The sequence below is a fragment of the Ranitomeya imitator genome, chromosome 3, assembly GCF_032444005.1.
Source record: "Ranitomeya imitator isolate aRanImi1 chromosome 3, aRanImi1.pri, whole genome shotgun sequence".
Taxonomy (NCBI): Eukaryota; Metazoa; Chordata; class Amphibia; order Anura; family Dendrobatidae; genus Ranitomeya; species Ranitomeya imitator.
In genome coordinates this window covers 39,894,697-39,906,726 of record NC_091284.1, presented here as the reverse complement: position 1 = coordinate 39,906,726, position 12,030 = coordinate 39,894,697, and the positions used below count along the sequence as shown (strand labels likewise).

At 45.0% G+C, this 12,030-nt stretch overlaps 1 protein-coding gene across 6 annotated transcripts in view; it reads left to right on the top strand.

The window, feature by feature from the left end:
• The window catches only part of SON (SON DNA and RNA binding protein), a 124,785-nt gene that overhangs the window by 74,098 nt on the left and 38,657 nt on the right, over nucleotides 1-12,030 (top strand). For 5 of the 6 annotated variants that reach the window (XR_011319759.1, XR_011319758.1, XM_069760797.1 and 2 more), the window contains one exon: nucleotides 3,593-3,769. Coding sequence is in view for 4 of the 6 variants with exons in the window: in XM_069760797.1 (XP_069616898.1) it covers nucleotides 3,593-3,769 (177 nt within the window). In the remaining 2 variants the exon portion in view is untranslated. Of the gene's footprint in view, nucleotides 1-3,592; nucleotides 3,770-4,315; nucleotides 6,015-12,030 lie in introns of those variants that run through there. The other variant, XM_069760800.1, reaches the window with a different exon arrangement.

Genomic DNA, 12,030 nt, shown 5'->3' with positions numbered 1-12,030 from the left:
ATCAACCTTCACGGAGGAACCCGAAGCAGGGCGGCCATGACAGAGGTAGGCCACATTCTCCGATGGGCCGAAGAAAACAGTTCAATGATCTCTGCGGTTCACATCCCGGGAGTGGACAATTGGGAGGCAGACTTCCTCAGTCGGCAATGCCTCGACTCCGGGGAGTGGTCTCCCTATCCGGAGATCTTCCACCAGATCTGCTGTCGCTGGGGATCCCTGGACGTGGATCTGATGGCCTCACGGCTGAACTCCAAGGTTCCCAACTTCATGGCTCGGTCCCACGATCTAGCAGCCATCGGGGCAGATGCTCTTGTACTCCCGTGGCATCATTTTCGGCTCCCGTACATATTTCCCCCGCTTCCTCTCCTGTCGAGAGTCATCAAGAAAATCAGTGGAGAAGGTACCGGTAATCCTATTTGCGCCAGATTGGCCGCGCCGGGCGTGGTACGCAGAACTAGTTCAACTAGTTGCCGACGTTCCCTGGCGATTACTGATTCACGCAGATCTGCTATCTCAAGGCCCTTTTTACCACCAGAACTCAGAGGCCCTGTGTTAGATGGCATGGCCGTTGAATCCTGGGTCCTAACCCAGGCAGGTTTCTCCAAAAGTCATAGCTACCATGATCAGTGCTAGAAAGCCTACGTCTATGCATATCGACCATCGCACTTGGAAGACTTTCTTTTCTTGGTGTAGCGACCGATGACGTTCTCCTCTACATTTTTCCATCCCTTCCATTCTCTTGTTCTTACAAACGGGTTTGGACTTGGGTCTCGCCCTTAGTTCTCTCAAGGAGCAGATCTCAGCCCTGTCTGTTCTCATCCAACGCAGGCTTGCCAACAGATTACAGGTCAAGATGTTTATTCAGGGAGTCTCCCATCGGGCGCCCCCCCTATAGGATGCCGTTGGAACCATGGGATCTTAATCTGGTCCTCGGAGTTTTGCAACAGGAAAGTGGCTTTTCTGATTGCGGTCACCTCTATTAAACGAATCTCCGAGCTGGCGGCTCTGTCCTCTCAAGTTCCGTTCCTGAATTTTCATCAGGGTAAGGTGGTTTTGAGGACGTCCCCCTCTTTTCTACCGAAAGTTGTATCCTCTTTTCATCTCAATGAGGAGATTGTCTTACCGTCACTCTGTCCAGCACCGGTCCATGGCATCGAGAAGGCCCTAAACACACTGGATTTAGTGAGAGCTCTTAGGAGATATATCTCGCTGACAGCGTCTTTCCGCAGGGCAGATGCCCTATTCGTGCTCCTGGAAGGACCGAGGAAAGGGTTTCCCGCTTCCAAGGCGACAATAGCCAAATGGATTCGTTTGGCTATTCAAGAGTCCTACCGAGTCAGAGGTCTTCCTGTCCCAGCAGGGATTAAGGCTCACTCCACTCGGTCAGTGGGTGCGTCTTGGGCCATGCAGCACCAAGCTTCGGCAGCACAAGTTTGTAAGGCTGCGACTTGCTCCAGCCTGCATACCTTTACAAAACATTACCATGTTTACTCTCCGGCCTCGGCAGATGCGACCGTCGGCAGATGAATTTTGCAGGCGGCTGTGCCGCATTTGTAACTTGTGGGTACAAGCAGCAATTGCAGTTAATTGTTTCCCACCCAGGGACTGCTTTAAGACGTCCCATGGTCCTGTGTTCCCCCAATGAGGCGTAGGAGAAAAGGAGATTTTTGTGTACTCACCGTAAAATCCTTTTCTCCGAGCCAATCATTGGGGGACACAGCACCCACCCTGTTAGCCTATTGGCTTTGGTTTTTTTGACTTATCTTGGTTTTGGCATAGTTCATCCTTGTTAAATATTAAGCTCCTACTGCTTTGTTACGGAACTGGTTCACTGAGAGCCAGCAGGAGGGTGTATACTGCAGGGGAGGAGCTATTCTTTCTGTGTTTACTTAGTGTTCTCCTAGTGGCAGCAGCGTAACACCCATGGTCCTGTGTCCCCCAATGATTGGCTCGGAGAAAAGGATTTTACGGTGAGTACACAAAAATCTCCTTGTTCAGGTCTGTGCAGCACCTTTGTTTTGATGAGGCTGGAGATTTTCAGCGGCATTACTTTCCCTGGAATTTTTTAGTTGCAAGGCAGGATTACTTAAAGTGAGCCTGTCGGCAGTAAACTACAGGCATTTTCAGGTTGCTGCTGTTGTACTGATTAGTGATAACTAGGGTGAAGAAATCAGTCTTGTGGTTCTTGTGTAATCAGTGTTAGAAGTGGCTGGACTGTAGGCAAAGTCTTATCTTCCTGCTCTAAGCCAGAGAAACTAAGGAAAGACCTGCCCACACACCGCCCCGAAACACAAACATGTTCGTTGTCAGAGACAGACAGTGCTTTGGGGCGGCCTGTGGGCAGATCTTTCCTTGGTTTCTCTGGTTTAGAGCAGGAAGATAAGATTCCCACCTACAATGTCAAGTTTACTTAGAAAATCCTGCTGACAGGGTCTCTTTAATGCAGTTTTCCATAACTCTTAATACATAAGAGTACCTGCATGTATCTAAATACATATTACAGTGCCTTGCGAAAGTATTCGGCCCCCTGGAACTTTTCAACCTTTTTCCACATATGCTTCAAACATATAGATACCAAATGTAAATTTTTGGTGAAGAATCAACAACAAGTGGAACACAATTGTGAAGTTGAATGAAATGTATTGGTTATTTTACATTTTTGTGGAAATTCAAAAACTGAAAAGTGGGGTGTGCAATATTATTCGGCCCCTTTATCTTAATACTTTGTTGCGCCACCTTTTGCTGCGATGCAGTTCATCCAGAGTCGTCATGGGCCTCTTGGCTGCATCTCTGATAAGTCTTCTCCTTGTTTGAGATAAAAGTTTAGAGGGACTGACGGGTCTTGGTAGATTTGCAGTGGTATGATACTCCTTCCATTTCAATATGATTGCTTGCACAGTGCTCCTTGGGATGTTTAAAGTTTTGGAAATAATTTTGTATTCAAATCCGGCTTAAAACTTTTCCACAACAGTATCACGGACCTGCCTGTTGTGTTCCTTGGTCTTCATAATGCTCTCTGTGCTTTAAACAGAACACTGAACCTATCACAGAGCAGGAGCATTTGTACGGAGACTTGATTACACACAGGTGGATTAAATTTATCATTAGGCATTTAGGACAACAATGGATCATTCAGAGATCCACAATGAACTTCTGGAGTGAGTTTGCTGCACTGAAAGTAAAGGGGCCGAATAATATTGCACGCCCCACTTTTCAGTTTTTGAATTTCCACAAAAATTTGAAATAACCAATAAATTTCGTTCAACTAAACAATTGTGTTCCACTTGTTGATTCTTCACCAAAAATTTACATTTGGTATCTTTTATGTTTGAAGCGTGATATGTGGGATAAGGTTGAAATGTTCCAGGGGGCCGAATACTTTTGCAAGGCACTGTATATAATGCCTCCAAAGATCAGAAGTAATTAGTTTTAATTACCGTATCTTGTTTAGCTCCGTGCAGCACATTTGTTTTGATGCATCTAGATCAGGGCTTTTTGCACTTTGTCAAGGGGATATCCAATCCATGTTCAGTTTATAGTTTAGTCTTAATTTATCTACTGTATTATTGATTTGCTTTGTTTTTTAATCTAGAATCCCAGCTTGAAACCAGCTCCCAAAACCCAGGTAACTTTGACTAAGGAATTTCCAGTGTCCTCTGGGTCACAGCATCGGAAAAAGGAGGATAAAGTATATGGAGAATGGGTTCCAGTTGATAAAAATACAGAAGAAAGCAAGGATGATGTCTTCACGAACACAGGCCCCTCTCAGGTAAGACTTTGCTGTGTGTATACACAGAGTATAAGCACTTTATCCTTGCATCCTCCAGGTTTATAGTTGTCCGCTTATTCCTTTTCTGTCCTGTACTGAGGTTTATCTGACTTATCTTAAGCATTTGGACAGAATCTGATTAGTTTGAGTGGGACTAAGTTTTTGTGAAGGTCGACGGGTGTAATAATAATGCAAAAACTTCAGTTTTGACTCTCATTGGCCCAGCGCTGTTTTTGTGTCACTGCAACCATCTTCGAAACTTTCCAAATTCTACCAATATAAAGTGGTCTCCATAGCTTCCTCTCATTTTCTCTTTGTATGCTATGTATCATCTGGTAGCAGAAAAACGCGATCCGTCAGATGCCAATAATGCTAAAAGCCTCAAAATAAAGTGCGTGCTTCTAGCATGTGCGGTGCAGAATCCAGCCGCCTTTATCGTTCCACTGCTTATATAATAATACTAGAGTGTCTTCTATTGTAGGTGATTCTGTTTTTCATACCTTTTCATCAATACATATTGCAATATGGCATTTTCTTGTTTTCCAGTTCTAGAATTGTTTGAGGAAAGTGGATAAAAACCACACTTAGATACCTGTTGCCAAACCAACGTCCTGATGGGCTGAGACCCTCCCTTCTTTAATGGCCTCACATGGACCTAAATGCTTCCAGATCCTGAGTTCTGATTGGTTGCAAACTGGTCATTAAAGAACACTAAAGGACCGATTCCTAACAGCTACAGGAAAATGCAAAGACAACCAGCCCCGCAGAAACTATGTAAACTTCATCAAATCTATGGACGAATATATACATATTTTATTTTTTTTCCTTTTCTTTTCTGTGCAAAGTTGTGAATGCTCTTGGCATATGTCCACATAATATTGTCATGGTATGAAGCATCCAAAACCATGAAACAAAGTCCGTAACCAGTTAATTACTTTTAGTAGACTTGTAATAATTCACTTTTTTTTTTGTAAATTAAACTTTTAATAAAACAAAACAATTGGCGTTTGACCTCTGTATATGGCTACAGCTATTGCACAGCACTTGTTTTCATATACCATACGTAGCCGTAATTTGGAGGTGTACTTTGCATAAATCTTGTTTGAGGCCTTTTGTAAAAGTGATATTTGAAGTTAACACCTTTTTAGCTGTTTTATGCGCCAACCCCACCCCGCCCGTAATAGACTTACAAATTAGACCTTTTTTAAAAATAAAAAAAAATATAAAAAAATTTACATAAAATTAATCAATTATTAGATCCACCTTTATAACTGGTTGAATAGAAGAATAAGACGTTTCTAGTGTATTACACTGGGCCGCGCTGGCTGATGTCTTATGGTACAAGTAAGCTTTGGCGTCTTATTCTTGACATATAGTGGTCAAAATAGTTACTGGGCGTATGTCATCTGTTCACAGCCCGTCCAAAAATGTATAAATTGCATAGATGTCATGAAACCTTAGCAAACTAATATTGATAACTGAACCATAAAAATTGAAGCAGAAAAATGACATCTAAAGCCTTTAACACAATCAGTGAAAATATAGAAAATGTTTTACCAAGGTTCGAGGATATTTACCTTAATGTCTTCAGTTCCCGGTGTTTACTGTAGGAATTGGCAAGCAGTTTTACTCATGTATCCATTCTACCATCTGACCTTTTTAGCCTGAGAACAAATAAAGGCTATAAACTTATTGTATTTCTTGTTTCTGCTTGTCCCGCCCCTGCTTAGCTTGATCCCACCCCCACTTAGCTTGATCCCACCCCCACTTGATTTTTTTTTCTGTCAAGAAAATATATATAAAAAAACCTTTTTTTTTTTTTTACACTGTCCTATTAATTTACTAGGTTTCAATAGACTAGCTCTTTAGTCTTTCAGCTGTCCATCCACTCGCAGAGTGAAGCTTACATCAGATACACCGTCTCTGTTTTTACAGCCATTATATCTTCACTTTTCAAGGGTGTAAAGATCTGAACTTGAGCGTTTTTTCAATGGACTTGACACATATTTATCAACTTTACACCGTTGATGTTCGGATGCGATCAATACAAAATGGGTGTTAAGTTGCGCAAAACAGTGTGACTTTATCGTCATTTTTGGTCTTTCAAAATTTGAAGAAACAACTTTTTTTTTTTTTTTTTTTTGTTGTTGCTGTGAGTAAGAATCCTCCAGTGAGGTCACACTATTCCTATTTAGACTGTAAATTTACCGGTGCAAAACAACAAAGAAACAAAAAAAAAACAAAACGCAAAACCTGTCTGGTTTTAAAACACGGTCTATATGTGATCCCTCCACTGCCAGAGACTTGCCGTGCCTTGCACTATGGACGCTTCTGGTAGCAGAGCAGTGGAAACTGCTTGTAAATATGTTTCTATTGTAAATGGACTTGCTATAAAGTGAAAAATAAAACAAAACAAAACGCTGTATATACATATTGGTATGTTTAAAATGTACGAAACTAGTCGAAAAATGGGCAGAGTAGTCGTGTGCTTTGTTTTACACCAGAATGTTTTTTCTTTTTTTTTCTTCTGATATTCTTGGTTTGTGAAGCCTTGTGTGAATTCACTCTTGACTTTTTTTTTCTGTCTTGTCTGCTTACAACTTTCTTAAAAGCACGAATTTCTCGAACAGATTTGTGTAGCGTCCAATTACCCCCGTTTTCAGCCTGTTCTTTCTTTTTCTTTTTTGTAACCTTGGAAAGAAGCAGACATGACTAACTTTTGCAGCTTACGTTGACTTTTGTCCGAGAATGTGCTTGACTATTTGATAAGACATCACCACGTTTCATCGCATCCCATTTGGCTGTAGCCGGTAATTATTGAAATCATTTGGGGGACAAATGCTTTATATTTAAGCTTTCCAAATTTATTAGATGGGGACAGCTATGTTTTGTATCGACAGAGGACGTCAAATTGGCACTTATGAAATTGGACACTAGAAAAAGGGATTGTCACCTAAGCAGCCGTGCAAATTCCAGGTTTCGAAATATTAAAGCACCTCCTTTTTATTTATTTTTTTTTTTGTACGGGTAAACCACTTTTCATAAGTGTCCGTCTGATTTTTATATTTAAAGTCAACGTAAGCCAAAGTCATAAACTGCTGTCAGGTGGACTATTCCGAATTTACATCAGATACCAAATAACAAGTTCTTGTAAATGTTTAATTTTCCGTTCTTTTTTTTTTCTCCTGGAAATGTAATTTTGAAAATGAATAAACAGATGGTTCAAAATGTTTGTCGTAAATGTTCTTATTCATTAGTAATCGGTTTTGATGTGTAAGGTTGTTATATTTTAATTTTTACTGGATATAAAAAGGACAGATTGGGTTGTGGATAACATGTTAGCATCATGAGGATCTGGAAATGTTTTCTCTTCTGTGGCTTCTGAAAACTTTGAGGAGAGAGTCCGTTTTGTTTTCTTGAGCTTTGTGTAACCAAACTATATTTTATCACAGAGGTTTATGTTCATCTTAAGATCTATGATGTCCCCCGCTTTCCCCTCATAGATAAAGCGGTGTAGACACAAAAAGCAAGCTAAAGTGTTAAAGATTATGGGACACAACCACTATCATAAATTAATGTTTAATTGTGGAGCAATGAGTGTTGTCATTGATCATATTGGCTTTGCACTGGCCATTTTTTCTCCTTCTCCGAGACATTTATTGGGGGACACAGACCGTGGGTGTATGCTGCTGCTGCCCCTAGGAGGCTCACACTAAGTGAATACAAAAAAAGTTTGCTCCTTCCCTGCAGTATACACCCTCCTGCTGGCTCCCAGAGAGCCAGATCTTGCTTAGTGTCCGTAGGAGGCACACGGACGGGTCTGCTATTCAGGCCAAAAGTTTTTATTTTTCAATTTTAACTTTTTACACTTTTTGATTTTTACTTTTTCCATGGACAAATGGGGCGACAAATCCTTTTAAGGTTCCGATCACCTCGAACCATCAACAGGCGAGCATGGCGAGTGTCGCCTCCCCATATCCTCTCCTGCAACGTGGGATGCCATGCCCGGGCTGATTTTTAGGGGCGACTGGTCCCTTGAACGGTACCGATGTCCCCACACCTTCAACAGACGAGCACATGGAGTGTCAACTCCATGTATCCTCTTCTGCAGCCAGGCCTATTGCCGGACAACTGGCCCTGTCCATCCAGGAGCTTGAACTCCGTGGATGTACAGAGGTCCCCCCTCTTCTTTTGCAGCCCCCACTGCATCACCACTGTTAAAGTGGATGATTGAAGGAGGCAGATAATCCCTCTCTGCCTCCCTAACAAAGGGAGGGTGGATCGAGGGTTCCCTGCACCGTCCAAAACAGCAGCAGCAGAGAGAGATTTTTTTCTGCTCCACCCACTTTTTGGGCACTTCTCGTCTAGGACAAGAAGCGCCTCTGCAAATCTCGACGGCCATTGTCATCCTCCTGCCACTTCCGGACATGAACTGGCATCCGGAAGCGGCTGTTCATCTTCACTTCCTGCTGCTTCCGGACATGAGCTGGCATCCGGAAGCGGTGACTGTACAGGATCCAGCGATATGTGGAGCTGAGGACAGCGTTTCCAATGCGACGCCGGGGATCACAGGTTCTGGGTAAGGAGGCCCCGCTCCCTCCCCCTCTGCTGTATTCCCCTGCAGCCTTCCCTGGTTGAGGATGTCCCTATTAAAGGCAGTATGGGTAGAAATCCCTATTATAGGCACCAGATAGGGGCCCAGTAACAATGGGACTATTACATTCTTCTTTTTCACAAAGCCCGTGACCCCAAATGCGCTCAGGAGCCCTCTGCCGCCATCGATACCAGTGTACTTAGTCCCCCTGAATGGATTTAGTCACTGTAGCAATCCATGGCTTCTCTGGCCAAAGAGATTGAATACCTCCGTGACCCATCTGTAGATCGGAGCGTTCGCAGGACTGATTCAGATGGATCCTAGCCGTCGGCTAACAGGGGCCATAAGCATTCTAGAAACATACAGGCGTCTAGAAAACGGATCCTTAGTACGTTACCTGTGCAAATCACGTGCCTTGGCATCCATGAGCTCTGTCTCTTGCTCGAGTTCCTGAAAATGGGGGATTCGCTTATCAGGGCCATCAACCAGACTCTGAAGATTGACGAGGATTCCGTCCAGAACTTGCAGTGTCTTTCAGGAGGACTATTCGCCCTCATACGTTTGCCAATTCACACGTAGGTTCGGGTTATACTTAACTGGCATCGAGAGCGACCTGACAAACGCCTCACAGGTCAGAAGCCTCTTGAGTCGAGGTACCTTCATTTTTTTTCAGCTGATCTGCGGAAAGATTGAGCTGAATCCTCCTGCTGTAGACCCGCCTGTATTTTGTTCGGCTCCAGAACTCTTCTATCCTGGCCGCATGGATCATCAATAGTGATGAGCAAATAAACTTGTTGCTCGGGTTTTCCCGAGCACGTTCGGGTGATCTCCGAGTATTTGTTAGTGTTCGGAGATATAGTTTTCATCGCCTCAGCTGAATGATTTACAGCTATTAGCCAGCCTGGTTACATGTGGGGATTCCCTAGCAACCAGGCAACCCCCACATGTACTCAGCCTGGCTTGTAGCTGTAAATCATTCAGCTGTGGCGATGAAAACTACATCTCCGAACACTAACTAATACTCGGAGACCACCCGAGCGTGCTCAGGAAAACCCAAGCAAAGAGTATACTCATCAGTAATCATCAACCCACGGACCCTCGGGTTCAGCACTATCCATTGTTCCTGCGGCGGAGTAGCTAAAGATATGGTCTCCTAGACGCCACATTGTATGCGGTTAGCTACGCTGCACTATCAGCGGCAAATGCCCCCAGATAAACGTAATCACGTTCAAACAGATATTATGGATCAGTGTATAGAAAACGGACTCTGTGTTTAAGAAAAAAAAAAAAAAAAAGTCTGACATCTCTTCCTTACCAGAGTGACCGTTTATTTAGAGTGAAGCTGGTTCAGCTTGTCTCTGATGCTACTGGAGGAAAGAGCAAATTTCCTCCGCAGCAAGGCTTAGATGTCCGTTTTTCGGACACCATAGATTCACTGCATTAAAGGGAACCTGTCACCCCCGTTTTTTGAGATTGAGCTATAAATACTGTTAAATAGGGCCTGCGCTGTGTGTTCCTATAGTGTATGTAGTGTACCCCGATTCCCCATGTATGCTGAGAAATAACTTACCAAAGTCGCCGTTTTCGCCTGTCAATCAGGCTGGTCAGGTCGGGAGGGCGTGGTGACATCGCTGGTTCTTCCTCAGCTTTACGTTGGTGGCGTAGTGGTGAAGACACAGCGCGCGATCTGCGCTGTCATCCCTTTCGTCGGTGGGGGCGGCCATCTTCCTGGGGCCGCGCGTGCGCAGATCGAGTGCTCTGCTGCACGGGGCTTCAGGAAAATAGCCGCGGGATGCCGCGCGTGCGCATTAGAGATCGCGGTGGCCATTTTCCCAAAGCCGAGATGCAAACTCGGCTTTGGGAAAATGGCCGCCGCGATCTCTAATGCGCACGCGCGGCATCCCGCGGCCATTTTCCTGAAGCCCCGTGCAGCAGAGCACTCGATCTGCGCACGCGCGGCCCCAGGAAGATGGCCGCCCCCACCGACGAAAGGGATGACAGCGCAGATCGCGCGCTGTGTCTTCGCCACTACGCCACCAACGTAAAGCTGAGGAAGAACCAGCGATGTCACCACGCCCTCCCGACCTGACCAGCCTGATTGACAGGCGAAAACGGCGACTTTGGTAAGTTATTTCTCAGCATACATGGGGAATCGGGGTACACTACATACACTATAGGAACACACAGCGCAGGCCCTATTTAACAGTATTTATAGCTCAATCTCAAAAAACGGGGTGACAGGTTCCCTTTAAGACAAAATCATTGTTCTGGTCCCAGTAAATGAAGGGCTCAAGAAGTTCTACTCGAATCAGTTTGCAGTTCGGTCATTACTTTGGCTGCAAGGGGTCCTGGGATCAAGATCTCACACTGGAGGTTATCGGACTTGCAACATCCATAGGCAACAGCCCTGGGTAAGTGCTCTGACCCCGAGGTCCCATAGCTTTTCCCTGCAAAGGACGCATGGGATTAGCTTGTCATTGGGTATTCAATGGTACAGCCTCATTTTGCAGGGACTGGGATCTAGACTGTACTATACCCCCCTCCCCGAGTGGGTTTCGTCACTGTCGCAGCCCATAGCGTCACTGGTCACAGTGATAGTCCCTTCCTCTATCGGTCGGGATCTTCACTAGCTTGCCTCGGATGATTCCTCCATCTGTAACGCAGCACGTTGATTCAGTGGTTAGCACTGCAGCCTTGCAGCGCTGGAATTTTGAGTCAGATCCCACCACGGATCATGCAAACTCGTCGATAAGAGGGGCGTTTGTAGCATCCATCCACAATGGGATACTTACCTCATTCCATTTTTCCCTTCTCTGGACATTCCTGTGCTTTGCCATTCCCGAACAGCATTTTCATTTTACGGCCTTGCTACCGTTCCCACAGTGCTCTCGGTCATGACGGCCGACATGTACATCTTGCACTCTCGGGGCGTGATTGTTCTGCCCTACTCAGATGACCTTCTAATCAGGGGTCCGTCCTTCCAGGACTGCACGAAGTGCCTTTCGTATCACTGCTACCGCTGCCAGTCTCCTTACCTGGGGAGTAGTCTTTCGTCACCTCACTGTTCAGGGGTGCTGGTCAACTCGGGAGTCGAGCCTCCCGATCAATGTCTGGAAAATCCGAGCAATCAGTAAAGCCCTGCAGCAGTTCCATTATCTACTGGCGGGTCCCCCATCCGAATTAAATCGGACACAGCCACGGCTGTCGCATATATCGATCATCAAAGGGGTACCCTCAGCTGGGCGGCCATGCGCGAGGTAGCCCATATTCTCCAATGAGCTCGGTATTTTCAGCAGTCCATATCCCGGGCGTGGAATATTTGGTGGCAGTTTTTTCTTATCTTTCGACAGATATGTATTCGCTTAAGGACTCCGGACTTGTATCTGATGGCTTCAAGCTTTAACGCCAAGGTACTCCACTTCAGCGCTCCATCCAGGGATCCCAAGACAATCAACGTGCATGTACTGGTCTCTCCGTGGCGTCAGTGTCGTCTTCCGTTTTCTTCCAAGGGTCATCAGGAAGATCTAAGCGGAGGAGACTCCAGTAATCCTTGTTACCCAGGATGGCCTTCCTGGGCATGGTATGCATGGCGACTGTCAGATTGTCCAGATCTTCCCTGCCAATGTCCGTTTTGTCATTAGAAATCAGGGGTCCTATGTTTAACGGC